Below are 26819 nucleotides of genomic sequence, written 5' to 3' on the forward strand. Positions count from 1 at the left end.
CCCGATTCTCCAAAAACCTGTCTCAAGTCTTTTTTTGATCGTTCAAACCTTCTTTTGCCTCTCTGCATTTCTAGAATTTGCTTCGGATTGGCCTGAATTCGCCCAGTTCCACTGTCAAAGGTGCTAGACATCCATTCGGCGGGATGCAGCTCTATCGCTCTATAAGTGGTTCCGTCTCCAAGACATGGAATTCTATCAACCCGGCCACCCTTAGCGGGGCTATTGATGTCATTGTCATAGAGCAAGAAGATGGTATTTACAGTCCTTTGAGAGGTGGGATTCACGCAAGATACTGATTTCGCTTTTCTCTTTCAAGGCACACTCGCTTGTTCGCCCTTTCATGTCCGGTTTGGCAAGTTTTCGCTCTTGCGTCCATTTGAGAAGAAGGTGGAATTCCAGGTGAATGGCATAAAACAAGAATATGCCATGAAACTGGGAGAAGGGGGCGAAGCATTCTTTGTGTTTGAAACGACCGATGACATCCCCGCATCCTTACAGACTTCGCCGTTGGTGTCTCCAGCAGCCAGCCCGAGAGCCCAGAGCGAACCAGATATTCTCCCTTCGCTGCAGGAACCAGATTACCTTGACCTGGACAAAGGAAACGGGGATGCATTATCGGAAGGCGCTAAGACCCCACCGGCGATGGCGATGCCATCGAACAAGCTACGTGCAAACACGGATTTAGGTAGGACGCATCTTCAACCCTTAGTTTCGATATAATTCCCTCGTTACTGACTATTTTAATAGGGACAATAACACCCTTATCGCGATCTCCCGACGAATCAGACGTGGCCCCTTCACGGCACGGCTCCTCGAGCGCTAAGCCGCCACTTGATCACGCACTCTCGGACAATGTGCTTTCGACCAGCTCTCCTCAACACTCCCTGTCCGGTCAATCTACACATGGGAATGATGAACCCCATGATACCGATATCGAGGGCGAAACACACCACCGCTCTCGCAGCCCTCCTCTATCTCCCCAGGAAGCGGTATCTCGTGCCATTTCGCTTTCAAAGAAGCTGTCTGGTTCCAATATTCCATCACATGTCACCGAGACTGGAGATCTGATGTTGGATATGACTGGCTACAAGAGCAACGAAGAAGATGCCCTCCGCGCGGAGGTCGTTGCGCGCAAGATTCTTGCGGAAGAGCTTGAAGGGAGCTACGATATCGGTGCATTGATTGGAGCCGATGAGCACGGCAATCTATGGATATACAGCAGTGAAGAGTCCAAGGAACTAGCCGATCGGAGAGCTACTCTTCACTCCATGCGGCCGAACATGGGAATGAGCGATGATGCTCTCTCCGACCCAGGATACCACAGTGAAGGTGAACATGCTGTGGAGCCATCGTTAGTTACGCGCCACCATCGAACCAAATCAGATGTCCAGCCCGGCTTTCCCACACCCCCTGACTCACCCTTGCATGATTCCTTCCCCGCCGAAACCCGCAACTATGCCAAGACACTCCGCTTGACAAGTGATCAACTCAAGGCCTTGCAACTGAAGCCCGGCGCCAACACAATGGCTTTCAGCGTCAACAGAGCAATTTGCACTGCAAACATGTATCTGTGGAATGGCAACACCCCGATCGTGATTTCTGATATTGATGGAACTATCACCAAGTCGGATGCGCTGGGACATGTTCTTAATATGATCGGACGAGATTGGACGCACGCGGGAGTCGCCAAGTTGTACACCGACATTGCCAACAATGGGTACAATATCATGTATCTTACGAGTCGGTCTGTCGGCCAGACAGATACCACACGGGCGTATCTTCACGGCATTTGCCAAGATGGATACAGATTACCAAGAGGTCCAGTGATCTGCAGCCCCGATCGTACAATGGCCGCTCTGCGGCGGGAGATCTATCTGAGAAAACCCGAAGTTTTTAAGATGGCATGTCTGCGGGATATTCTTAACCTCTTCTGCGGTAAAGAGAATCCCTTCTATGCTGGCTTCGGAAATCGATTGACCGATGCATTAAGTTATCGTTCTGTGAACATTCCATCTACTCGGATTTTCACAATTAACTCTAACGCTGAAGTGTCTCTGGATTTGCTGAGTCTCAACAAGTACAAGAGCAGTTATGTGACGATGCAAGAGCTACTCGACCATTTCTTCCCACCAACCAGCCTTCTTGTGCATGACGGTGGCGAGGAATATACGGACTTCACATACTGGAGAAACACACCGCATGAACTCGCAGACTTCTCGACGACAGACAGTGAGGAGGAAGACGAAGACGAAGATGAGGAAGATGTCGATGAAGATCTAGTCGAAGAAGACGAAGATGGTGATGATGATGAAGACTACGATGAAGACTTGAGTGAGGGTGAAGGCAGCGAGTACCTCGACGAGGCTGAGTTAGCTGAGGAGGAACTTGCTGCAAGTTACATTTCGCAGGACTCGGTTGCCTTGTCCAATCCAGCAGGCTCAATACTTGAGTCGGTGGAAGGAGCTATCGATGAAGAGGAACTGTCTCCCATTGCCGAGAAACCACAAGAAGCAACTGAACCGACCACAACCTCTCTTCCCATCCGGCCTAAGATGCCTCATAATCTTTGAACATACACTCGCTGCTATGCCTCTCTGACAAGGGATTGATCCCGGGGCATTTCTTGCGTCATAGATACCCGTTTTGCGAGTGCTTTACCAAGTCAGATTCTGCATTAGACTGCGATACATTCAAGTTCAACACTATTGCATGCAGAACTGGAGTTGGAGATTGCATTATACACGGCCATTTGTGCCTGACTCTTTTTAATTCATGGCATCCATGGCGTTTCTGGATTTGTTTTTGTACATTCATGGCGCACATACTTGGAGGATTGAATAGGACCATGAGATGAATAGGAAGTAATGAATGGAATAAGTGAATAGGCTTACATTGAAGGGCTCATAATACCATCTACGGATACTCTATAATGTAGTATATTAAAAGCATTAACTACATATGACTGTCTTTCAGGCACCACCTCTAGGGCTGCAGGCAACACGATTACATAATCGTGATATTGGTCCACCTTGGGAGGAGCCCTGGAGCTCATGCTTCTTTTCGGCCTCATTTAGCAATCACTTTCTCTATCTTCATCCCTACACTGAACGCTGCTCGAATATTTGGCTGTTTTCTAGCCCCTGAGCACTGTGCCAGGAATGCTCCCCGACTACCTTTTTTAGGTCATCTAATCATCACCTAATTCAATATCGACCACTTTCGCAACACCACAATTCGCTCTTTGCCTTCTACCTGATATTTGATCAACAATCCAAGACAAAATGGCATCCCCAAGCCAAACACAGGGCTCAGCGCCCACAACACAACCTCTCACCCCACCCGCTGAATCCTCCTCCGCCGCGAACGGGGCCTCCGCGCCCGCCGCAACAAGCTCTCAGACCCAACCCAATGCCCCAGCGACAGGCCCTTCAACAACAGCGCCACAACCGCCAACAGTCCCGGGAATATCAACCCAAGACAGCGGAAAAACGCGACGACCACGGGACGTGCGGCTGGTCCACATGCTTCTCGCCTCACTTGGGGTAACCTCCTACCAAGATCGGGTGCCCCTCCAATTGCTCGATTTCGCATACCGCTATACCGCTAATGTGCTACAAGACTCCGTGCATCTTGCGACGGAAGGATACGCCGCGGCCACAGACGGTACCGCGGGCGCAAAGGGCTCCGCTGAAGTGAATAGCGTTTCTCTGCCCGCATTGCGGCTGGCCATTGCCTCCCGCTTGCACTTCCAGTTCCAGACAGGGTTGCCGAAGGAGTTCCTTATGGAGGTTGCATCGGAGAGGAATCGTATTGCTTTGCCTGGTGTATCGCGTGGCTTCGATCCTGCTGCCGGTGCTAATGGCGCGGTTCCTGCGGCGAACCAAAGTGTTGTTATCGGTGGTATGCGCTTACCTCCTGAGCGCTTCTGTCTCACTGGCATGGGATGGAATATGAAGGATGAGTGGGATAGTGAGGGTGAGGAAGATGAGATGCCTGATGTGATGCAACAGCCTGGAGTTGGAAAGGGTGTTGGTGGTGATGGAGCCGAAGATAATGAAGACGAGGATGATAATGATGGGAAGATGGAGGACCTTTTCGGCGAAGATACCACCATGGGCGAGGCAGGTGATGGAGACGGGGACCGGAACATGACTGATGTTTAAGGGAATGCATTTACGCCCGGGGGTTCTTCTACCTTTGGCCTTGGGCTGGTGGTGTTTCTGGCGCTTGGTGTTGTCATTATCCTTTTCTCTCTAATCTACCATAGGACGGTGTCCTGGATTTTACTATCACGGAGAGCATATCTCATGACTTGTGTTTACAAATTAGGGTCATAATCCCATAGCCTGATCATGAAGGCAAATAAACCGATAAAGAAGACATTCTTCTGGTCAATTAAACCAAGATATGCAATCATCTGTGTGTATATTGTACATAATTCGGTCCATCCCATCGCTCGCATTCAGGATGATCATGCAATGTAATAAAGATGCCCAGCAAAACGCCTGCTTTGTTTGCTCGTGCGCCGTGAGGAGAGAGAATAGATATAAAGTCCGAGTCCGGATTAGCCAAGAAAGTCGAGGGCTGACCTGCCCGGGCGAGATCAGTTTGATATCTGTCTATCAAACTGAGGACGGGAAGAAGGCCAGGCTGGCTGCCAGGACTGTGAATTATGGACCGAGCTCCTTGAGACATGCAAGGCCCAGCCAATTAGGCAGTCAAGTCAGGTAAGAGTCTAACAGCTCCATTCCCCTCGCCCAGACTCAGCCCAAAAGGCGAAAATCCTCGCCCTCAGACCTCGGATAAACGCAGGAAGCAGAATACTCAAGACGCCAAAACCCATATAGACAAGAAATACTCAGACAAGAAATGAAGAGAGTAAGAGACGGACGGATCCACGGAGTGCAGGGGGAAATGTCCAATCATTTCCCTGCCGCTCGCGCGCGCGCTTCATCCTCGCGCATCATGCGAATGACTTCCTCACGTCGCTTCTCAACACGTGCAAGATCCTCTTCCTTCGCGCGCCGGCGTTCCTCATACCCCGCGAACCACTCCTCACGTGCGCGGTCCTCTTCTTCCGGCTTCGCGTGGGCGAGCATGCATGAATTCATTGCAAGACGTTGCTGGCGGCAGACCCATGTTGCGGTGACGGTGCGATTAACGGCGCACTCGGCGAATGCTATATCATAATTGGGTTAGTTGGTTGTTTCAGGCATATTCCAGGTGTGGGAAGTGGATCATGGTCATGCGATCCGGAGTTGTTCCTCCGCTTGACACCCATGACCGGCTTTTGTAAGGCCAAAGCTATGCATTATTCGTAACGAGGTGATGCATTTAGTGTATAAAGCAATGCAAATTGCATACCTTTAATTTCGGGGGCGCAATGGGCGCGTACTCGCTTGTAGAACAGCAGTTTCACTTCTTGTTCTTGGGGGGCCGAGAGCGGAAGCGGGTTGCGAAGATTATATTGTTTGGGTGCACTCTTAGGTACACTTGTTGAAGAGGTATCGGGGGATGTGGAAGATGTAGCCATTGGGACTGTATGTCGATCGTAAAGATCGAAGTTGATCGGGTTAAGTGTATGGGCTGGTTGATCGGAGAGTTTGCTTTTGAGAGGGATTGGTCCCAGTTATTGAGGGACAAGATGTGATTTCAGCTGCTCCAGAACCCAATAAAACGAACCAAGAGAGGTAGAAGTAAGTCCGAGAGGGGTTCACTGAATGGCTTTGCAGAGAAGATCGAGGCCAAGTGGGAGTGTTGATTGCGAGTGAGCCGAGCTTGGGCGGAGAGAATGTTACTATTGGCAGAATCAGAAAAAAAAGTTCTCCGACTTTGCATCTCGACTTTGACTTACACTCTTCTGCTGGAGACTTTTGCGTCTTTTCGATTTTCATATTTTATTTTTTTCTACACCTTCTCGTGCTCTATTTATTGTCCCGGGAATCATCAACACCAAAACTCAGCATGTCGTCCATGCGCAACGCCGTCCAACGGCGGAACCACAAAGAGCGTGGCCAGGTTCAGGGTCGCGAGAAATGGGGTCTCCTCGAGAAGCATAAGGTCAGTTCCTGCGGAGAAACGTTTGGAACATTTACCGATGATCCGGCCTTTCTCTTATGCCTAATCTTAAAGCAATCGTTCTAACTTCAACAGGATTACTCGCTCCGTGCCAAAGATTACAATGCCAAGAAGGCTAAGCTGAAGCGCCTCGAAGAGAAGGCGCGGGATCGCAACCCTGATGAGTTCGCCTTCGGTATGATGGGAGACAAGAACCGCACCCAAGGTCGGCACGGACGTGGCAAAGGCACAGCACGAGACTCTGCCGCAGCACAGGGACTGAGCCACGAGGCAATCAAGCTGCTCAAGACGCAAGATAAGGGTTATCTTCGGACGGTTGGCGAGCGGGTTCGCCGTGAGATCGAGCGCCTGGAGCGCGAAGTGGAATTGCAAGATGGCATGAACAAGGCCCTCGGCAAAAAGGATGGGAAAAAGAGCGAGAGCGATGACGAGGATGATGGGTTCGACGACGATTCCGATTTCGACTTCGGAGCCCCGGTGCAACCGAAACCCACCAGGACGGTGTTTGCCGATGATCGACAAGACCAATTGGCAATGAAGAAGCAGAGGATACAGAAAGAAGAACCTGCCTCGGAATCAGAGGAAGAAGATCAGACGTCAAGCAACACCCGCAAGACACCCAAGCAGCTTCAGGCTGAGCGACAAGCACTTGCAGATGCTCGACGGGCTCGCAAGCTCCGGAAACGAGCCATCGAGGCTCGTAAAAACAAGCTCACTGCGTTGCACAAGCAATACGCTGAAATCCGGACTGCAGAGCAAGAGCTTGATTGGCAGCGGGCTAAGATGGAAAATTCGGTGGGAGGTACCAACAAGGACGGAATCAAGTGGAAGATCCGCGAGCGCAAGCGCTGATTGTTTTTTTGTTTCGACGGAGTTTATGAGTGATGACTCGCTATCATCTTTTTTGTACATATTGATACCAACCACCATAGAGGCAGTCCGGCGCATACAGTAGCATCCAAGGAACCCACTTCAGTCCTGGCCATCGACTCTTGGAAAAGCTCGCTAATATCAAGCCCTGTGTCGGGCGATAGCTGGGAGACCTGTGATAAGACACCGCTGCTTATACTGGTAGATTTGACCATATCAAAGTACTGTGGTATCGCTACATCTACATTTGGGTATGGTTGAAATAATATCAAAGCTGGCTTCTCTTTCATTTACTATGATATGTAGATAAACACAACAGCATGGGACTGTACCTCTACAGGAATTTTGATTCATCTAATCTAATAGTGAATAAATTCCACAAATCGCACTTTATGCGAATCGGACGTCTATGCACATCTCAAAAGGTCACACTCCCATAAAAATTACATACATACAGGAATCCTGGGCATGACCAATATAGCTATACTCCTGCAACTGAATCTAGTCGGTTCAGAACATGTTGCGCTTGTCTGACGAGGGCCCTGCGCGCACTGCGTGCAGTATCATCCCCGTCTGGATCAATTCCATCTACCTTCAACATCACTTGAGCAAGAATGGTCTCGCTCAGCTTCCTATGTGTGTATTCCCGCTTCTTGGGATCGTCTGGCGGGTGTGCAATGAATTCTTCACAAATCGGAATGAGAACATGCTCAAACCACTCAGCCAAGGCAGTCACTTGCTCCATCGGTGTATGCAGTAGTTTAAGATTCGGCGGAGGCGAAGGTATGTTTCCAGGTAAACTGGGCGATGATGGGGGTTTAGGGCGAAGAGGAGGATTATGTATAGTCTGCTTGTCATTCTTATTGACATTCACTTTGGATCGTGCTCGAGGCAGGTTGCTTGCATGAGCTCTTTCATCGTCGGCATTGTCGAAAGAGTCGCTCAGTGTACCGGACTTTGTTTCGGAAACGACACATATCACTTCCGAGTTTTGTTTGATCCCAGCTTTTTTGCACGCTTGATTGTCATCTCTTAGCATGACTCCATTATATAGTAAATTAGCGAGGTTCGGAAGAGGGGCTCCGACTTTCCTCGCAGCTTCCATCCGTAGCGCGCCAACAGTGAGCACGCCGTCCTCAATGGCATATGCGCGGAAGTGGAGCGAATATTTGTCTCCACGGTAATGAATATAGATGATATCGGGTTTGAGCTCATTCTCATGGGGTTCACTCTCATCCGGGTGATCCTTCCAAAGAGAGTCCGGGTCATAAGCGACAACATCCTCGTTGATTTGGGAAAGATCTTTTGACGAGCCGGGCCCAAAGTTGAGTGCATCGTCCCGGCCAACTGCTGGCTCGGGTATCCCAAGATCCGCCCCAGACAAGTTGTTCTTTTTGGTAGACTGGGAGTCTGGTCCTGGTTAGTATTGATCTTCCTTTGGGGGACTTAGGGATACGGATACGAATACCACTCACCTCCCGCGGGCGAAGGCTGCTTAAACTCGCGGCTTAGGCTCATCACTTCGTCGATCTGGGCCTTTGATAATGGCTTTTGAATGACGATCATATCGTCCTACTTAGGTCAGTAGCCGACAATGATGTTAGAAAACAAAACACTAACCTCTTCCTTGAACGGATACCCTAGATCCATGATGGCATGCATATGAGCAAGGTGACGAGGGAGACGGGTCTTCCCTGTGCGCAGGTAAGGCTTCTCCTCATTCTGGCTGCGGACAGAACTGCTAGAGTCGCGGCGGTCATCAACCGTTTCCTCATCTTCGCTAACTTCAGGGAGACGCATGTTGTTGACAGGCTCGGAGGATCCTTGCATCACATTGAGCATTACACAGTTGTCGATGTGCTTATAGAAGTCCTGGGCGTCCTCGAAGGGTTCATTGCAGATAGAGCAATTTCCAGTAGAATCGCTAGTGTGGTCCATATCTGTTTTGATGGAGGAAATCGGGCTTTGATCAAGCTGGTTTGGTTGTAGCTGCATCACCCCATGGACGGTGATAAGGTGACGCTTGAACACATCCACCCGAGTGAAGCTCTTTTCTTTTGGTGTCCCAGCGCCTGGACAAAAGTGACAAACCATGACGCCCTTGTAGTGTGTCAGTATGTGGCGATTCCTATCATATCTGCGAGTGAACCCCTTGGCATGGTATCCGCACGTTACAATAGGGCACTTTTCTAGACGCTCAGTTTCGTTGTGCGTCATGGTGTGGGCTCGTAGGTCGACGAAGACTAGATCACATTGGGGACATCGCCCCTCATTGACTGGATCGTGTGACTTATCAGAATCCTCATCAGAAGAAATTGCACCTTCGTCGTCGTCTTCTTCGGATCGCGGCAACGCAAAGAGCGATAGCTCTTCCAGATGCCGACCCACGTGTCTTTCAAACTGCTTCCCAGATGGAAGCGAATATAGACAGAGTGGACAGTCCACAGGTATATTTGGTGTTTTAGATATGGAATGCTGGCTCTGCAAATGAGAAAACCACTCCCGGCGACTTTCATACAATCGATGGGGTGTCGGGCAGCTAGGGAAGATGCACAGATATGGCATTAAGTCATTGAAGACATGGCGAGCCCAGGTCCTCCGGTTTGGGATGGTGATGATCACGAAACAATAGGGACATTCAAATGGAGCTCCATCAGCCGAGTCTTTCGGGGGAGACGGGAGGACCGCCCCTTCCGCCCCGTTCAATATGGTTTGAGCGTAAGATGTTTGTGAGGCGACAGTTAGCAATTCTAAGGTTTCTTTTACGGCTGGTGCAACTTCTACAAACTCAGTTGCAACTGTGTCTGATAGTTTGGCTGATTGTCCGTCTGTCTGATCCTCAATAACCTGATTGAGACCCTGGCCGAGCTTGGTACGATGACGCTCACGATACTGCATAACGGCTCGACGTTGGGAAATCGCCAGCCCAAGGCGTTTCGAGATATCCTCCCCTGCTTGGGGGTATTTGTCTGAGACATGACGTATGTCAAACTGCTCATAAAAGACTGCATCAGATCTTTTAGTGCCGAGAAGGCGATCATGTTGAGCTGGCTGCCGGATGAGCATTGACATTTGGAACAGGTTGTTGATAGTATCTCGTAGAGCATGATAAATAGACTGCATTTCTGTTTGGTAATCATCATCATCATCTTCATCCCCGCTTAGATCCGAGAAATCGTCATCTCCGGATGAGTGATGCAAAATATCATTGATATCTTCGATGGTTCGTTGCAGCCGCTGAAGGACGCGAAGTGTCTGCTCTTTAATATGCGATGCATCCCGCAGTCGATGATCCAGCGACGATTGGCCGGTTTGGTGCGCCCCAATATTGGCAGCCCAAACCCGCAAACGACCAAGCTCATCTTTCCACAGCGCTGGCGGGACTTCAGACGCGAACGATGACAAGTCTTCGGAAACAAGCCGACTCAAATCTTTGAGGCATTGAACCACGGCAAACGAAATATTCGTCATAGAGGTGCTCGCAGATGGGGGTGTCGTCGTTGTTATCACAGGGTGCTCATGGTTCTCAGCTGGCTTTTCTGGCGAGGCCCCTTGCTCGTCGAAATTTGGCTCAGTGATCAAGGCTGCGTCTTGAGGAGCATTTCCATTGCTTTCAGATACATCCTCAAGGACTGTCTCTTCGATCGAGGAAGTAGATTGACCGAATGGGCCATAGTTGCTATCAACCGCTACACGAGTCCATCTTGACAAAAGAGTATCGGATGTATCCTGCCCCGGGTTCCGCTGGATGCTTCGCCTTTGTACAATGGGCTTGGGATCTTTCGGATCTTTCATAATTTTGGGCAGATTGGGGCAAATGCCCTTGCGACCCTGTGAGTCTTTTAAATCAGATTAAAATCGAACTTTGCACCAGACGTTTTGGGGTTGATCTCGTCGCTGCGGGGTTGCGGCTTAGATAGGTAAAGCCCCGCGCTTACACAGCATGACTACCGGGCTCTTTTGACCTCCAGTTCATTTTGTCCAGTTCGATTGCTCGATATGGAGGCTGCAGGCGTTGCCCTAGCAATTCTACCACTGGTCATAAGCCAGCTTGATAACTACGTCCAGGGTCTTGAGACCATCAAAAGCTTCGGAGCCAAGCGTTACCGTAGGGAACTTGAAAGCTATTCATCAAGCCTTGGAACCCAACAAGCCATCTTCGTCAATACCCTAGAGCGGGCTCTCGATGGAGTGGTTGAATATGAAGACGGGCTGGATGAATTGAGGAACAATCCTCTCGGGGATTTGTGGAAAAGACAGAGTCTCCAAACTAGTCTTCATGAAAAGCTAGGAAGAGACTTCTACCCCTTCAATCGGATGATGATAGAGGTTGCGACTCTGTTAGAGGAATTGTCACGAAAATTAGGGTTGGACAAGAATGTTTCGGTGGTTAGTATAGTTCGATTCCCCCGAGGCCCGCTCCCGAGGTCCAGGGCTAACCAGAACCTTGATCATACTACAGAACCATCGGGTGGACCAGTCCGCTATCAAGAAGGAGATCAAGAAGTTCAAAGACATTTTCTCGAAAAGCATCTACCTCGATCTCTTCGCGCGTCTCGACGCAGCCAATAAAATCCTGAATACCTTGGTTGAGCAGTCCGATTATCGAAGCACAATACAGAAACACAGAATATCAAAAAGACCCCTGTTGCGCCAGAAAAGGGCCCAGAAATCAGCCCGCAGTCTGCACAATGCAATAATACGGGGCAAGTATTGGAAATGTGCTTGTATAGATCAACACTCAATCCATTTTGTTCTTAGTTATCCACCAGAGGACATCAATGATGGTTCTAAGGAGTCCTCTCATGGGCCTCGATTCCGAATGATTTTCCCTTCCAACAGCCCTATAGACCTTGGCAAGGGATGGTGCGAAATTGAAGCTGAATCGGACACTATTCAATCAAACGTGGATACTTTGAACCGATCTCCACCCCAGAGTAATCAAGACAAAGCTCCTCTCGCTAAAAAGAAGGTCAAAGTGCAGTTTGCGTTCGATACATCATATGAAGATAAACCACCCATGATGCCTGATATGTCTTCCGTGCCTCCAATTGTGGACATCTGCTCGACGCTGTCTACGGTGGGGACCAGTGGCGAGACAAATGCACCTATTGGGTTTATCTCCGATGAAAACCACCGCCACAATATGTATTATGTTCGAAAGCTTGCCGGGAATCTGAGATCACAATCGCTCGCTGAGCTCATCGCGGCTTCAAGTGATATCTTCAAGGCGCCTACTGGCGGCAGCTTTCTTTTCACACGGGGCCACCGTCTTCGCGTTGCGGTTAATCTCGCCTGCAGCGTGCTCCAATTTCACGGAAGCTGGCTGAAAACACAGTGGAGATCACGCGATATCATGTTTACCAAGAATGCATCTGGGGATATCGATAAGCCATACGTCCTGTGGAACGTTGGCAGTGAGTTGGATGCCTGGAGTCTATGCAGAGACAACCCGACATTCTCGCTCATTCAAAGCGAGATTTTGTTTCCCCTGGGCCTTGTCCTGGTCGAACTTTCTTTATGCCAGACACTAGAGGCTCTACGTATCCCGGAGGATGACGATCCAGTGGAGGCATATGTGAATTTAAAGACAGCAACTCGCCTCTTGCGGGTGGTGGAGGAGCAAAGTGGTGGAGATTATGAAAAGGTAGCGAGGCGATGTCTACTTTGGCCTGGTACCAAAGACTCCACATTGGAAAGCGAGCAGATGCAAGATGAAATATTCCAACTTATAATCTCGCCATTAATCGAAAATCTGAGGAGTTTCGAGGGTAGGGGTTAATTCTATACAAACTTTAGAGGTAATGCATGAAATTTTCCAGTCTGATAGAGATTTATTTTAGAAAATGTCCTTTTCGATACACTCGCGACTTTCATTTTATAGGATATATCCGATACAAGGAGGAACATACAGCAATGCCCCTTGGGAAACTGTAAATTGTTTCCTCAAGTGCGGAGTAACCCCGGAAAGACCCTGTATGTAATGGAAATGCGAAAGGAACTCAATAACAGCTGGAAAGATAGAGGGAATAAAGGCTAAATCAAGCCCCAAACCCACAACCCCTAACCTGCCAGATGCGGAGGCGGGTTCGATTCCCCTATTTAGGTATTTGGGGAAGAAGAGTCGGAATGAGGGTCATGTGATAAGAGTCTTTAAGGTGACCCCGAATCATATTTGGACATTTCTAATGAATTGCTAATCATTCTCTCTGACTGGCATTCATAATTTCCAATATAAAGTCCTCTGATACTCCGTTGTCGCAAAGAGTCTAAAACGTTCAAGTAATCACACCATCGCTGATAGGACAATCTCTCTAATCGGCAGTCCTGAAGGTCCCGCGGAGACATCCACAAGGCTTAATAATCATTTGCCACCCCTCCAAGGGAACATTATATCCTCCATCATTTTCCCTTTTTTTCTACGTTTTCATATCTCAAAAATAAAAAATTAACAATGGCTCCTTCATTTATAACCATTGACTCCAACGACATGGATGTGGATTTCTCCACCCCCAAGCCAGTCCAGGCGAAGCGCACCCTGCTTCTGGCACCCCCCTCCATTGCCACTCAAGAGGACAAACTCCGCGGCCTTTTCAGCACCTTCGACCGCGCAAGCACAGACCTACAAATGCTCGACCGGCTTTCCGCAGGCCACGTCTCCCTCCCCGCAACAACCTACGACCTCGTCCTCATCCTCACCGACACAGACGGCACACGGCGCTCCGAGGCGCTGAAACTCCTCACTCGAGATGTATACGCCACCCTCGTCCCCGCCATGAAGGCCGGTGCGAAGCTGCAGACCCAAGACTCAGCCCTCAATGCCTCAGACGCCATGGAAGCTATCCTGGCTGGTCTCGTGCAGTCCGATAACGGCTTCGAAAAACCAAGCTTCGACCCCTCCGCCGCGGTCCCTTTAAAATTCGGTCTGAAGAAGAAGAATAAGCCTACTGCGCCAGCGGCAGTCCCTGTTATTCCCAGTTTCCCCACAGGCTTCGCTGCGCCGATGGGAATAGACTCGCCAACTAATCACGACCGTGACGATGACGACGAGCTCATTAATGAAGATACGCTCCTTTCCGAGGAGGATTTAACAAGACCCATAATGCCGCGTATGTCTACATCCCCTCCCTTCCAACTCTTGTATATCGCATTTCTACAAGATTCATATAATCTAACACCATTTCTTCAGCCCCAGAGTGCCAACCCAAGACCGGCCGCCGGCGACGCGCCTGCAAAGATTGCACATGTGGTCTAGCCGACAAGCTCGAAGCAGAGGATAAGGAGCGCCGCGCAAACGCAGATAAAGAATTGAACGTACTGAAGCTCGATACGGGTGACTTGGCCGAGCTGGACTTCACCGTTGAGGGCAAGACTGGTTCTTGTGGAAGCTGTGCTCTGGGTGATGCCTTCCGTTGTGATGGTTGTCCTTACATGGGTCTTCCTGCCTTTAAGCCTGGACAGGAGGTTCAGATTCTCAATGATGTTGCGCAGTTTTGAGATATGATCTCAACTTTACGACTGTGGGCTACTTTTTTTTCCATCTTGATGACGAAAGTGGGGGTATTTGGTTGCATTAGGTTTTCTTTTTGAGCATTTTCTTTTGGGGTTTCATTTTTTCGGGGTTACATATAAAACTATGCTAGGGGCGTCTGGCTTTAATTTGATCTTTTTTTTCTATATTGGTTTTATATTCTTCCTATATTCTTTTATCTGATTGTGACTCACGTGAAGATTTTGAAATTTTGGGTGGAGCCCAACGTCATGTCTTAGATCAGATAGTGGGATGATCGGCCTAGTACATATACATATGCCGTTGATCTGCCGGCTATAATTAATTTACCATATTTGCTTCTAAAGCATTCTATTGATTGGCTGTACATAAAGCAATTTAAATCCTAATGGCGAGTTGCTTTTTAACTATGCATCTGTGTTCATGGCACATCCAATCATGAAAAAACCGAAAAGAAAGCGATAACGATAACCAAAAGAATATGCATGGTTTACTTGACCTATGACTGATTCTTCTTCATGTGGGCAACACGGATGCTGACGGCACGCTTGTGTGCCTCTAGGCCCTCCACAGCGGCGAGGGTCTCAACTGTCTTGGCGAGACCGAGCAGACCATCAGCGGTCAGGTTAGAGCTGGTGATGTGCTTCAGGAAGGAGCCCAGGTTGACACCCGAGTACTGCTTGGCATAGCCGTAGGTAGCTGGAAAAAAATATGTTAGGAAGACTGAATGAATGAGGGAAATAAAAGGGGAGGCAGTAACAGAGAAACTTACGCAGCGAGTGGTTGACTCCGGCGGAGTAATCGCCAACACTCTCGGGGGTCCAGGCGCCGATGAAAACACTGCCGGCGTTCTGGACATCCTTAACAAGAGACTCCGCGTTTTCGACCTGCAGGATCAGGTGCTCGGGCGCGTAGTCGTTGCTCAGGGTCATGGCCTCATTGATGTCCCGAACGACGAAGGTGACGGAGTGCGCGAGGGAGCCGCGGACGATATCCATGCGAGGCAGGGCCTTGGCCTGGGCATCGACCTCATCTTCGATGGCACGCAGCTCGGCCTCGTTCAGGTCGACGGCGATGAGAATCACCTGAGAGTCGACGCCGTGCTCGGCCTGACTGAGTAGGTCGGATGCGACAAAGGCCGGGACGGCGGTCTTGTCGGCAATCACGAGGACTTCACTGGGACCAGCGGGCATATCGATGCTGACACCTGCGGAGGTATCGTTGGACACGAACATCTTTGCGGCCGTCACGAACTGGTTGCCTGGACCAAGGATCTTGTCGACCTTGGTAATGCTCTCGGTACCGTAGGCCATAGCGGCCACAGCCTGGGCACCACCGGCTAAGACGATGCTCTCAGCGCCGACCTTGTGGGCGACATAGACGATTTCGGGTGAGATGCTGCCGTCGGAACGAGGAGGCGAGGCCAGGACAATCTTGTTGCAGCCTGCCACCATGGCGGGAACACCCAGCATCATGGCGGTAGAGGGTAGCACAGCGGTGCCACCGGGGATGTACAGACCGACACGCTCGATGGGGCGCGAGAAGCGAGAGCAGACCACACCGGGCATGGTCTCCATCTGGAGGGCGTCGTTGCTTCCCTTCTGCGCGGAGTGGAAGCGGTCGATGTTGCCAATGCTGATATCAATTGCCTCCTGGACATCAGGGGACAGCTTCATGAGTTCAGCGGGGAAAGGCGCGTGGATGACGGGGGAGGTGAGTGATGTAGCATTCTCGAACTTGTGGGTGTACTTGAGCACAGCAGCATCGCCACCGTCACGGACATCCTGGATGATCGGCTTCACCAGGTTGACAATGGCCTCATTAGATTTCTGCGAAGGACGCTTGAGGTAATCGGTGACGACCTGGGGAGTAGTAGAGGCAGTGATCACACGCTTCATCTCAATTCGGGTCGTGCGATCCTCGACCGGGGCGGGTGCGGGGGTAGGGGCAGGGGCAGGCTTTGACTCGGGCTTGGCCAGGCCAGCCTTCTCAGCCCAAGGTCCCTTAGCGTCGCCCTTTCTCCGCTTCACCTTCAAGCTCTTGAGGTCAAGGTTCCGCTCGATATCCTCCAGGCTAACACCGGCAGCAGTGCACTTGGTCAGGGCAAAGTACAACAGGTCGGCGGCCTCGAAAGCAATCTCCTCCTTGGTGTCCGCACGGCACAACTCATCAGCCTCCTCCATGATTTTAGCATCGATGAGCTTGGGCTCATTGAACAAACGCGCGGTGTATGAGCCAGCGGGAGCATCCGCCTTGCGGGCGTCCAAAGTCTTTTGGAGACGAGACAGACCGGCAGATGCACCGAAGCAGGTCTCTGTACCAAGGTGGCAGAATCCTAATGAGTCACCATGGTCAGCATACAATCATCATTTATCGATATAGAAAGGTGATTCTTACCACGTCCGATTTGCTTGACAACAAAGACCAAGCAGTCGGCATCACAGTCGAAACCAATGCGAATCAACTCCTGCACATCCCCGCTGGACTGGCCCTTGTACCAAAGACCGCGCTTACGGCTCTGGTAAACACCGGTGCCAGTGCGCAAGGCCTCAACAATGCTCTCATCACTGCTCCAAACAAAGCCCAGACAAGCCCCGCGCTCATCAGTGACTGAAGTCGCATACAAGCCATTGGCCTGGTCGGTAACAGCGGTCGACGCAATAAGCTTAGCAGCAGAGATCTGGCCAGCCACATCCCGCTCGACAGTCAATGCCTGTGAGGGAATGACAGCAATCGCACCCTGCTTTGTGACTTGTGTAATGGAATCCTCCGAGATAGTCTGAGTACCGAAGGCTGTGAAGAGGCGTGGGGAGTCCGAGCTAATCTTCAATTTCTCGGCGGCGGCGGGGACGGTAGAAGGTGCAGTGCAGACACTAGCTTCGCTGCGCTCAGCATTGACGGCAATCCATTTCTGGAAAGTATCCAATTCAGAGTCTGACAGGGCGTTGACAAGCAGGCGGGACGAGGGCACGGATTGTTCTTCGGAGAGAGTGGTCAATTGGTCCAAGTTGATCAGGATCTTGGCGGCACCGGCGTTGAGAATATCGACGAGATCACCGGAGGAGGAGATCTCAGTTGCATCGACGAAGATATCGAGGGCGCGGAAGTTCTGGCGCAGGAATTGCTCTGCCTGGGCGAGACTTGAGACCTTGATCAATACGCGGCCGAAGTAGGCGATCTGCTTGAGCGAAAGTCCGGAGCCGGAGGTGGGGGAGGAGGGGTCGTGGGAGATAAGGAAGGGAGTCGCCATGATGGGCGGATGTAGTAGTAGAGGATAGAAAGATTGAAAAGGAGAATTAAATCCCTTAAATCCCCTAAAAGATAGGACCCTTTGAATTAATGGAAGAAGTTGTGGAGAGCGATGACTCCTTGTGCAACCTTTTTTCCCGGCCCCGCTGAATCATCGATTAGCCGCCGGGGTCGCTCTATCATGCGATTTTGATTAGTGATTCAATTTTGTGATCTATAAAATTGTGATCTTTCTACATTTCTGCATTTCTGCAGTCTATATTGTGATATTTGTTTCATTTATTAGGAACCTGACATTATGTCTGCCTTAACCATGAGCCACCTTAGTTACCAAGTTTCTAGCCCTTCCTCATCATAATCGGCTTCGTTGAAGTGCTAGAAACTGCCACCACTCGGTATAGTACCTCTCTGTCTTGCACCCCAGCACTCCCAAACACTCTCTAGCCACGAAGTCAGCGCGCATTTGATCCAAAATTATTAGTTATTAGGTTGCTCCGAAATGTATATACTGCTTAATCAAGGGTGGCTAGAATGACAAATGGGTGCTTGCTTCCATTGAGCACAAGTGCGATTAATTTAAAGAAGGTTCTGGCCGCTGCGTGGTGGCTAACTGGCTGCCATGCTTGAGATAAAGGTAGCTGGTCATTTCCACAATCTGATCGACATCTGGGGGCGACCTCGTTAGGTCATGCTCTGGCTGTGTTTGAATGTGACCAAGAAGGAATGGTAACATAGAAGCTTTCCATATAAGTGATTTTCGATGAAATTGCGGTTGCAACAAGGATAAGGATTGCCATCATGACATAGGCAATAGGTAATGCAATCCAACCCCAGCGGACATGGATAACAGTGCTCGATTTATATGCATCACCGTCCACATTCGAATTTTTTGCCCCGGGCGTAGACCGAATTGCATCAATCATAGACCTATCCATCTGTGCCATTGTCTTTGTTAGGTTTTTGCTGTTGCATAGAATCAGGGCAGTGTCGATGGAACTAGTTGACTGAATGCCTGTTTTGGTGCTTGAAAATCCAGGCATCAACCCCTCAGGTAACTAACTAGTAACTATGTAGTCGGCAGAGCACCCCTCCATAGAAATCAACTCTCTCCCTCCACACTTCTGGACCCCTACATTGTAGACCCCTCAATAGGTTATGAAGCCCTTGCTCTTCGAGCTTTTCTTATTCATTCTTTTCATCCAAAAGGAAGCAATTTATATCTTATATTCATTTTTTCACCTATACTCGCGCAGATAGAGTCGCGAGATAGGTCTTTTATTAGAGTTCTCGCCCTATATTTCGGGATTGAACCTTCTATCTAATCAAAATCGATTTAATCTATACTATAGTAAATATAGTACTCCTGTAGTACTCCCGCAGTGCTCTTATAGTACTATAATATAATATACTTCGGGGTCTATGTGTTATTCTATATAGCTGCCTAAAGTCTACTTTTCTGACCGGGGTTAGGAAAGTGGTAGTATATTGAGTTGTTATATAAAGCATATATAATATATTAATTATAAAGATTAAAATAAGCTATATCGTAATTTATCCGGTCGTTTATAAGTAAAGAGAAGGGTAAATAATAGTAATTTATTAAATAAATCATCTATTTTATGCAGCTTAATTAGGAAATAATTATATATTTACGGGTAACGCGGGTCGGTAAAGGTAAGTAAGTCTTAGCGGAGTAATACAGGTTGAGGGTCGGCTTTCAATTCCCTCTAAGAGAACCGACCCGCATACGGGTTGGTCATCAATTCCAGTTTAAGGGACTGGTGAGGACGAGGTCTACTTGGTAGTCTCCTAGGCTATCTGGCATGTATGGAGCAATCACCTACAAAATATTTTCTCCTTCGACGAACTTAACCCGGGAACAACTCTGTGCGCTCATATTAGCCCTATTGTTTCGAGCAATGATGAAGTTCCTTCAGAGACTTAACATTGCTAGAAGCATATCGCCCATTTCCTGTTTCCACAAACCATAGGTCTAGTCTAGGCAGCTGTCTATTTCTCATACATGCAGCTACCTACAAGTCTTAATCACCGTGTCACAAACCTCAATAAAGTTCACTACATACCACCAGCAATAGCTAAGATAGTCTACAGTATTAACTTTACGCTGTGGTAGCAAAATGGCAAAGCAGGAAGGTAGAGATAATCCAGGAAGCAACACATCCCATACAAATCCTTATGAGTACTGTTGAGTGGGGCGATGAAAGCCCTCCAAATGCCCACTGGATATGCGTACCTTACTCCATACAGCACCTGATCCTTGAGCCGTCTATCAGAACGGTATATAGCGTGTCCTAGTCGGATTGAGTGCTTGGCTGAAGTGTGCATCCATAGGACTAACTAGTGAATGTCATAAGGCTGGCTACAGGCTCCCAGGATTATTTAAGGACCAGGTAGATCTTTCCAAACTATCATTGAGCCCCATATAGTATGCTGCCAATCTGCGGGGTAACAGACCTATGTATTGATTCAACTAGCTTCTAAGACCTCCGAATGCAAATGCTCGCCTGCACCTTCCATAATTGACGTTTTAGGATCTAGTCATATAGGTGCTAATGACTTGATGAAATATCCAAGTTTGACGGGAAGCCAAAGCCCAAAAGCGCGGCTAAGTCCTCGCATGCCTGTGGGAAGTAAGCCGGGCCTGTGTCACTCCGATGAGAAGGCATCGTAGAAGGCCCAGGCTCATTTGAATTAAAAGATGTGGCATGGCTAGCACGCGACCAGTCCTGCCATCTAGGTCCCGTAATTTGATCCATGTCTTCTTGTCGAGCTGAGCTGAAGAGGTCAAAAGCAGACGAATTCTCCCTCCATGTGTTTTCCCATCGTTTAAACTGCATGAATTCCGAGTCACTGGTAGAATTTCCGCTCTGCGTAGCGTCTAGCTGAGAAATGACTCGTTCAAAAGCCTCTATGAGTGCTGCTTCGGTACGGGCCAGCTCAGAGCAGGCTGCCATCTCTTTTAACATAGTCAAGCCTTCCCTAAGATTGTTCCGAAACCTGCGTCCTTTCTCCTGGAAGCACTGGGTCGTAATAACTAATAGAGCAGCCCTACAGGAGCTGAACTCGGTATAAGACGCGCGTGCTAAGCCAATTGTGTTTCGTAGAAAGCGACATGTCTCGATTACCGAGAGCGCAGCGTCGACACAGTCAGCGATGAAATGAGAGTTTGAGGTGTCAGACTTGGTAGGGAACGAGGGAGGACTTGACTCCTCCCTCTCAGTTGGGCTCGGGTATTGCTGTTTGGAAAATTTGTCTGGAAAGATGAAGAATCGTCCAATGAACATGCGCGTGAGGCAATATTCGAGTTTGAGGTGTGAGCTGGGTCGGATGTAGAAGGATAACGAGGCGCTTTCTGGTCGGATTAAGATACTCGGCAGACTTTCCCACCATATTACAAGCTCGCTTTGGAACTGACTCAACCGGTCCACGCTTCGCTGAAGTTCAACTTTACCAGACAATGTCCCAAGCAATGATCTTCCATTTGGGAGTCAGCGATCAGGCGGAAGTTGACAGACGAGAGAAGAACATACATTTCACGGCCCATTAGATTCAGCATTTCATTCAAATGTAGAGTGGCGTCAAGGCATGCGAAAGATGAAGTTGTCGAAGTCCATATATCGCAGCAATCAACAGGAAAGTCTGTATCTATCTCGGATCTGGATATTGAGGCTGGCCGACCGTGAAATATGCCAATACGTCTGCTGCAAGTTAGCAAATATCTTTGAATCTAACAGAGATGTAGGTGAAAAGATGGATGGTAATGGAACAGTGTACTAGCCTTTCAATAATGTAGACAGACCACCAAATCCGGTTTCTCATCTCCTTAGTTTGCGGATCAAAGCAATCTTCGGAACATTTTCTGTGCATGCCATTCATAACTGCAAGCTTGACAGCAAGTCCGAGATAGGTCCAAGCTAATCCAGATGCATCAAAAGGCAAAGTGAATACACCCAGAATCAAGCAGGCTTGGACGCTTTCTAGGGATGCTATCGTGATGACATTGGGCAATACGCGACAAGCTTGATGATAAAATGCCAGACTGGCAGTTTCCCCTGTGAACGGTCCTGGGTTTGCCTGGTTATTTGTCGAAATTCCCTCGGTGTCATCGTTCGTTGCTTCCAAGTGAGCATAGTGCGTTCCGATGGCAAAGATACCAAAAATCATGCACATTGTACCGGCGTCACTTCGGCCAAGGGATGCAGGGGTTGAGTAGGCAATCTCAACCTTAGCTAAAAGCCAATCCCGGTCAACGTAAAAGTAATTCGTCACTGCATGTTTGAAAAAGCAGTGTATAAGGAAAGCAGCAATGAACCGAGGAGGCAGGGAGGAGACTGCAGCCATTGTGCTAGAAAGGCATTGCAAGTCTTTGGAGCGATAAAACTCAGACAGGCCTGTCATTGAGCTTCGAGCCTGCTGTCATGTATTAATTAAATAAATCCAACACATCATGCCGGGGGGACACTTTTGGGACGCACATCCTGGGAGATGTTTTGCTCAATCCATTTTTTTATATGCATGGAGAAGTTCCAATGAGAAAACTCTCCAGAGAAGTCTACATCACTGATTAGCTTACCGATCATACAAGGGCTTGCAAGGGTTGTACGGAAAGTCTCACGGGCGACGGTATTTTCCACTGATTGAGCGCAGCATTTTTCATCGACGGCAACAATCTGTTGGTCCGGTGTAGCATTCCTGGCTGGACTGATCGATTCGTTTTGTTTATCCACTTGTTCAGATAAGGACTGGAGAGTGTTCAAATCCAGATTCATGGGACCAAGTTTGTGTTGAACGATCTTTTCCAGATAGAGAACCCTCTGCGAGAGGACGGAGGGCTCTTGGTCCTTATTCGTACATAGGGTAGGAGGCCGAATATCGCCCTGAAGCGGTGGTGATTGAGCTCTCGAGAAGGCTATTGCATCCGCCATTTCATTGGCAGGACTCAATTCGGCTGAGCGCCGACTGTTAGGCCGTTTTGATAGTTTGCATTCGCGATTTAACCGCGAGCACCTTAGACAGGGTATCCCCCCTCCACACTTCTCTTTTGTTGGCGACACGTATCACATCTGAGAAACATTAGACATGCTCACTGGCAAACATGAACAATACATACGCGAGAGCAACGCGCTTCCGGTCTTTGTCTGCGACGCGGCGGTGTCTAATCCTACGGGTCCCTTTGGAGCTCATATTTGGTATATTCCCAGAACCGATCTAAACGACAAGGCGGTACGTAGCTAACAATATCAGATAGAACCTTGTATCAATAACGAAGTTTGAGGAGTAGATTTAGCATTAACTAAGCTGGTCTCTACCTAGGTAGTCAGGTTCCCCGCCCCGGGGAGCCCTGAAAGGCCCCGGGGTTGATAATTAATCAACATGGTTCCGACCTTTCATTGGCTGCCTATAGGTGGGACCCATCTGGGCACAAGGCTTCCGCGCTCTTTGCTTTGACACAAAACATTGTGTTAAGATCTACAAGCTAGTAGACGAGATCATAAATCTAGGTGTATGACCATGTACGGTAAAAATGGCAGATGTGGATGACTCTAACTAAAATGACAAAACCCGCTCTTTCAACAATCTGCGTATGAGATGACTAAACGATAAATACACTTTTGTATGGTATGATACCCGGTTTAGTTACAATATGTTGTATTGTGGGTCGTATGTTGTGCAGACTATGGAGGAAAGAGAGATCCATAGTAGGCTAACTAGTAATACTATGGAGCAAGAGATCATGTGACCCATGAGAGATTCAAACACATTGGTAGCAAGAGTCCGGAAAAGTGCGTGCGGTACACCGAAGTACTCCAGTGATTGCGTTGGAAGAATGTGCCTGAAGAGTCTTGGGCGCTGACGCTGTTACCGGCGGATAGACTTGAATTGTATCCGGTCGATAGCCCCCGCCTTATCAAGCGCAAGCTTGTGCTTTGAACCTCTTAGGGGTCCTGGCGCACCACTCTACGTCATAAATTATTAAAGCAACAGATATCCAGATGAATGCTTATTCGTTTGAGTTTCAGTTTCTGCTAGTTGACAATCTGAGCCTTGTAGAAATGAGTAAGACTATCTCGATTTCCGGACTTCTAGGATGCAGCCATGGGGACGCCCATTAATATCTTAAATATCTGACAGAAATCTGGTTGGACGACAAAGTATGGTATGCATGAAAGATGTATGACTCTAACCAGCTGAAATGAGAAAAAAATCCGCTATTTTTTCAGTGCAGACAAGCTTGCGAGCATGTTAATCTGCGGTTTGAGGATTTTTCGGGTTTCAATACCCTGTATGCGAAGGGGCAGAGCGGCCAAAGGTCAAATGCCTGATTTTGCAAAGTTGTTGCCTTCATATGTCTAAATTCTGCCTTATTTTAGACTGTTAGAAATATGATAGAGGGCTTAATAAGCAAAGTATCCAAGTTCAAAAGAATGAAGCTGTTGCGATCGACCAAATCACTGTTGAAAACACGAAGCTATTCCTGCCATACAAACACTAGAACTCCCTTTTTTTCTCGGCATTGAAGCCTTTTCACTATATAACCGTCCCCCCTCTTCTCGTATGGTCGGATTGTTAAACGGAATGGGATCCCTCTCACACGAATTAAAACTTTTAAACCGAAAAGCATTCAAATAGCTTCGGAGTAGCCGGTTTACTACTATTCAAACCTAACCGAGTGATTTAAAACTTAACTTATATCTAGCTTCGAACACCTACCCCCTAAGCTAGGGTAGTGAATTATGCCGGAATTTCACCCTAAAAACTCCATGTATAGAGAAAGAACTAAGTCAATAAGTTTTGTTAATCAAAGCTTTGCTTCTTATAAGATCTCGAAGTCCACTAGTCCGTTAGATCTTGTATTAAACTAGCTTATAAAAGGCTTCCGTCTTACAAGATAAGGTGGTATCTTACTCGTGGAAGAAAATAAGGAATTACGGGCAGGAAACGAGAAGAAGAAGAAGAAGAAGAAGAAGAAGAAGTAGAAGTAGAAGTAGAAGTAGAAGTAGTAGTAAAAGCGAGCGGGATCCCGGAAGTAGATACATGCCGAAGAAGGACTCTTACTCAGTAACGTATTTCACCGAGTGGATCAAACCCCTATATTTTAGAATACGGTCAACACCAACGGGTGACCCTACAAAAACAGGCATTTTTTTGACCTCTAGCCGCTCTGCCCCTCCGCACCCTGTATTTCCACCTGGTTTCAACCATGGTATTCAACAAAATGTTTCATGAATTAATGAAATATGTCTTTTGATTCAGGGAGAACACGAAGCTTCCAGGCTTCGCGTAGGCAGTGGTTGAGAAATGCTCCTACAAATTTGCGCTATTCGTCCATACTGAGCTGAATGAGTCCTTCATGGGGTTGCTCTTAGACTCATTTCTTTGTGTGGTGGTTTGAAATGGCCCTGGCAATCCTGTCTGTTGAAATGAAACCCCATCAAGCACCATGGCAGCTAGGCCTTTGCTAGAAAGGAGAATCTTAGGCATTCCATATCCTGTAAATCCAGCAATAATAAAATGACCAGACCTCCCTGGTACTTTGCCAACATGGGGCATAAAGTCAAAGCTGTAGCCTAAGACTGGATTGGAGTTATCATTATAATTATGCATGCAAAGATACTGCTTGGTTTTAACTTACTTCCTGTCCAGATGCTCTCGGTTTTCATTTGGCTTCCCTCCCATCCTCGAAAATGGCGTTGCATATAGCCAGAGAAATACGGAACTGCCTCTTCAATTATTTCATTGTCTTGAACGTTGTCAAACCATTGATGCTTATGGTGCCAGAAAGCTTGTCTAGCCCCGCCAACAATGATACTTCCATCTGCACGAGGAATCAGGTAATCGTTGTTCACTTTGTCGAATCGAATTCCATATGTGTTGACCAAATGAGGCGTGTTGGTGCCTTGGGGACTTTCAATGTGACAGCAGATCCCTCGAACTGGTGTGATGGCATTCGTGTACTCTGGCAAAATTGATGATGCATAAGCATTGGTCGCATGCACCACCTTTGTTGCTAGAATACTTCCACGCGGAGTAATGACTGAATGCGGATACTTTTTATCTTGAGTAGGTGATACCGATGAGACGGCTGTGTGAGCCTGGAGGTTCAGTCCTTGATTGACTAGCTTTCCAAGTAGCTGGTGTACAAGCTTGGATGGCCAGAGATGAGCTGCAGTATAAGACACACAGCATTTCGCGTTTTTGACTCCGGATATCTTTGCATCATATATGATATTAGCCACAGAAACTCCATACAGCTCATATGGCCGAAGGCAACCGGTACTCACCCGTTCCGCATCTTTCCCTGAAGTCACGGTGACGTCGCGTACATTGATAGTGCCAAGTTTGTAAAGTGATTTGTATGTGGATTGAACTTCATTTGCGTGGGCTTCATCCAAATAAACGTCAAGCGCTCGGGTCATGTGAAAGTCGCAGTCTAGGTTTTCTGTCTCAACCAGTTCCTTGACAGCGTGAACATGCGACGCTTCGAACTCAGCCAGTTGGGAAGCTGCTTCTAAGCCAAAAAGCTTTGCATACTTAGGTATGTCGGAGTATGTGTCAGGCTTCACATGCCCACCATTGCGGCCGGTCGCACCAGAGCAGATCTGTCTTGCTTCAAGCAGCAGGATAGAAGGAGGGTCAGGATTGTCCTTCAGAATGAAGTAGGCCGTAGCAACTCCGGACAGCCCCGCCCCAATGATAACAATGTCAGCCGTAGGGGGAAGTTCAGGGGTACTTTGATAGTCATCAAGGCTCTTGGGATCCGCGTTCCAGAATGATTGCACGGGGTTTGAGGCTGGGCGACGCGATCCTTTGGAAGTGGCCATGACGGCTAATTTCAAAATCTCCAGAGAAAACTGAAGGTGAATTATGAGAGAAAATCGAGGAGTACATTGGCGGACATAGTCTCGCATATATATAGTCCTCAAGCGGGGGGGATCTTAGAAAGGGCGCTACACATGAGACTTTGCAATTGAAACAACGTTCAGGTGCATCTACCCGAGTGAATCACAGTCCCGGACTCTGATATGGCAACACACAAGCTAGAACTTGCGATATTAAGAAAGTATTGTTCATAGTCGGAAAAAGGCCGAGC

The 26819-nt window shown here is 48.4% G+C and overlaps 11 protein-coding genes across 11 annotated transcripts; 5 read left to right on the forward strand and 6 right to left on the reverse strand.

The window, feature by feature from the left end:
• Positions 1 to 143: 143 nt before the first annotated feature.
• N7487_003820 (putative lipin Smp2) lies at positions 144 to 2570 on the forward strand (the record flags this gene model as incomplete). The annotated part of the gene is made up of 3 exons (XM_056871567.1): positions 144 to 252; positions 317 to 685; positions 748 to 2570. 3 exons carry the CDS (start codon positions 144 to 146, stop codon positions 2568 to 2570), a joined length of 2301 nt encoding a protein of 766 aa, XP_056729287.1.
• A 711-nt stretch (positions 2571 to 3281) lies between these two features.
• N7487_003821 (putative transcription initiation factor TFIID, 31kD subunit) lies at positions 3282 to 4163 on the forward strand (the record flags this gene model as incomplete). The annotated part of the gene is made up of 1 exon (XM_056871568.1): positions 3282 to 4163. One exon carries the CDS (start codon positions 3282 to 3284, stop codon positions 4161 to 4163), a length of 882 nt encoding a protein of 293 aa, XP_056729288.1.
• Positions 4164 to 4922: 759 nt separating this feature from the next.
• On the reverse strand, positions 4923 to 5569 carry N7487_003822 (uncharacterized protein; the record flags this gene model as incomplete). Its single annotated transcript, XM_056871569.1, has 2 exons — positions 5365 to 5569; positions 4923 to 5179 (listed from the first exon to the last, which is right to left on the reverse strand). Exons 1-2 carry the CDS (start codon positions 5531 to 5533, stop codon positions 4923 to 4925), a joined length of 426 nt encoding a protein of 141 aa, XP_056729289.1. The 5' UTR covers positions 5534 to 5569.
• A 395-nt stretch (positions 5570 to 5964) lies between these two features.
• On the forward strand, positions 5965 to 6930 carry N7487_003823 (rRNA-processing protein UTP11; the record flags this gene model as incomplete). Its single annotated transcript, XM_056871570.1, has 2 exons — positions 5965 to 6060; positions 6154 to 6930. The coding sequence occupies 2 exons, from the start codon at positions 5965 to 5967 to the stop codon at positions 6928 to 6930; spliced, it is 873 nt and encodes a 290-aa protein (XP_056729290.1).
• A 499-nt stretch (positions 6931 to 7429) lies between these two features.
• Positions 7430 to 10743, reverse strand: N7487_003824 (BAG family molecular chaperone regulator; the record flags this gene model as incomplete). Its single annotated transcript, XM_056871571.1, has 3 exons — positions 7430 to 8358; positions 8424 to 8520; positions 8569 to 10743. The coding sequence occupies 3 exons, from the start codon at positions 10741 to 10743 to the stop codon at positions 7430 to 7432; spliced, it is 3201 nt and encodes a 1066-aa protein (XP_056729291.1).
• A 204-nt stretch (positions 10744 to 10947) lies between these two features.
• Positions 10948 to 12730, forward strand: N7487_003825 (uncharacterized protein; the record flags this gene model as incomplete). Its single annotated transcript, XM_056871572.1, has 2 exons — positions 10948 to 11337; positions 11411 to 12730. 2 exons carry the CDS (start codon positions 10948 to 10950, stop codon positions 12728 to 12730), a joined length of 1710 nt encoding a protein of 569 aa, XP_056729292.1.
• A 672-nt stretch (positions 12731 to 13402) lies between these two features.
• Positions 13403 to 14474, forward strand: N7487_003826 (uncharacterized protein; the record flags this gene model as incomplete). The annotated part of the gene is made up of 2 exons (XM_056871573.1): positions 13403 to 14057; positions 14138 to 14474. The coding sequence occupies 2 exons, from the start codon at positions 13403 to 13405 to the stop codon at positions 14443 to 14445; spliced, it is 963 nt and encodes a 320-aa protein (XP_056729293.1). The 3' UTR covers positions 14446 to 14474.
• A 483-nt stretch (positions 14475 to 14957) lies between these two features.
• On the reverse strand, positions 14958 to 17708 carry N7487_003827 (histidine biosynthesis protein HIS4; the record flags this gene model as incomplete). The annotated part of the gene is made up of 3 exons (XM_056871574.1): positions 14958 to 15157; positions 15231 to 16793; positions 16856 to 17708. The coding sequence occupies 3 exons, from the start codon at positions 17706 to 17708 to the stop codon at positions 14958 to 14960; spliced, it is 2616 nt and encodes an 871-aa protein (XP_056729294.1).
• A 2569-nt stretch (positions 17709 to 20277) lies between these two features.
• Positions 20278 to 22069, reverse strand: N7487_003828 (fungal specific transcription factor domain-containing protein; the record flags this gene model as incomplete). The annotated part of the gene is made up of 2 exons (XM_056871575.1): positions 20278 to 21162; positions 21461 to 22069. The coding sequence occupies 2 exons, from the start codon at positions 22067 to 22069 to the stop codon at positions 20278 to 20280; spliced, it is 1494 nt and encodes a 497-aa protein (XP_056729295.1).
• A 104-nt stretch (positions 22070 to 22173) lies between these two features.
• Positions 22174 to 22912, reverse strand: N7487_003829 (uncharacterized protein; the record flags this gene model as incomplete). Its single annotated transcript, XM_056871576.1, has 2 exons — positions 22174 to 22687; positions 22839 to 22912. The coding sequence occupies 2 exons, from the start codon at positions 22910 to 22912 to the stop codon at positions 22174 to 22176; spliced, it is 588 nt and encodes a 195-aa protein (XP_056729296.1).
• A 2121-nt stretch (positions 22913 to 25033) lies between these two features.
• On the reverse strand, positions 25034 to 26550 carry N7487_003830 (NAD(P)/FAD-dependent oxidoreductase; the record flags this gene model as incomplete). The annotated part of the gene is made up of 2 exons (XM_056871577.1): positions 25034 to 25302; positions 25362 to 26550. 2 exons carry the CDS (start codon positions 26548 to 26550, stop codon positions 25034 to 25036), a joined length of 1458 nt encoding a protein of 485 aa, XP_056729297.1.
• Positions 26551 to 26819: the final 269 nt, after the last annotated feature.

This window comes from Penicillium crustosum (genome assembly GCF_028827405.1).
Source record: "Penicillium crustosum strain IBT 35664 chromosome Unknown utg000002l_segment0_segment0, whole genome shotgun sequence".
Taxonomy (NCBI): Eukaryota; Fungi; Ascomycota; class Eurotiomycetes; order Eurotiales; family Aspergillaceae; genus Penicillium; species Penicillium crustosum.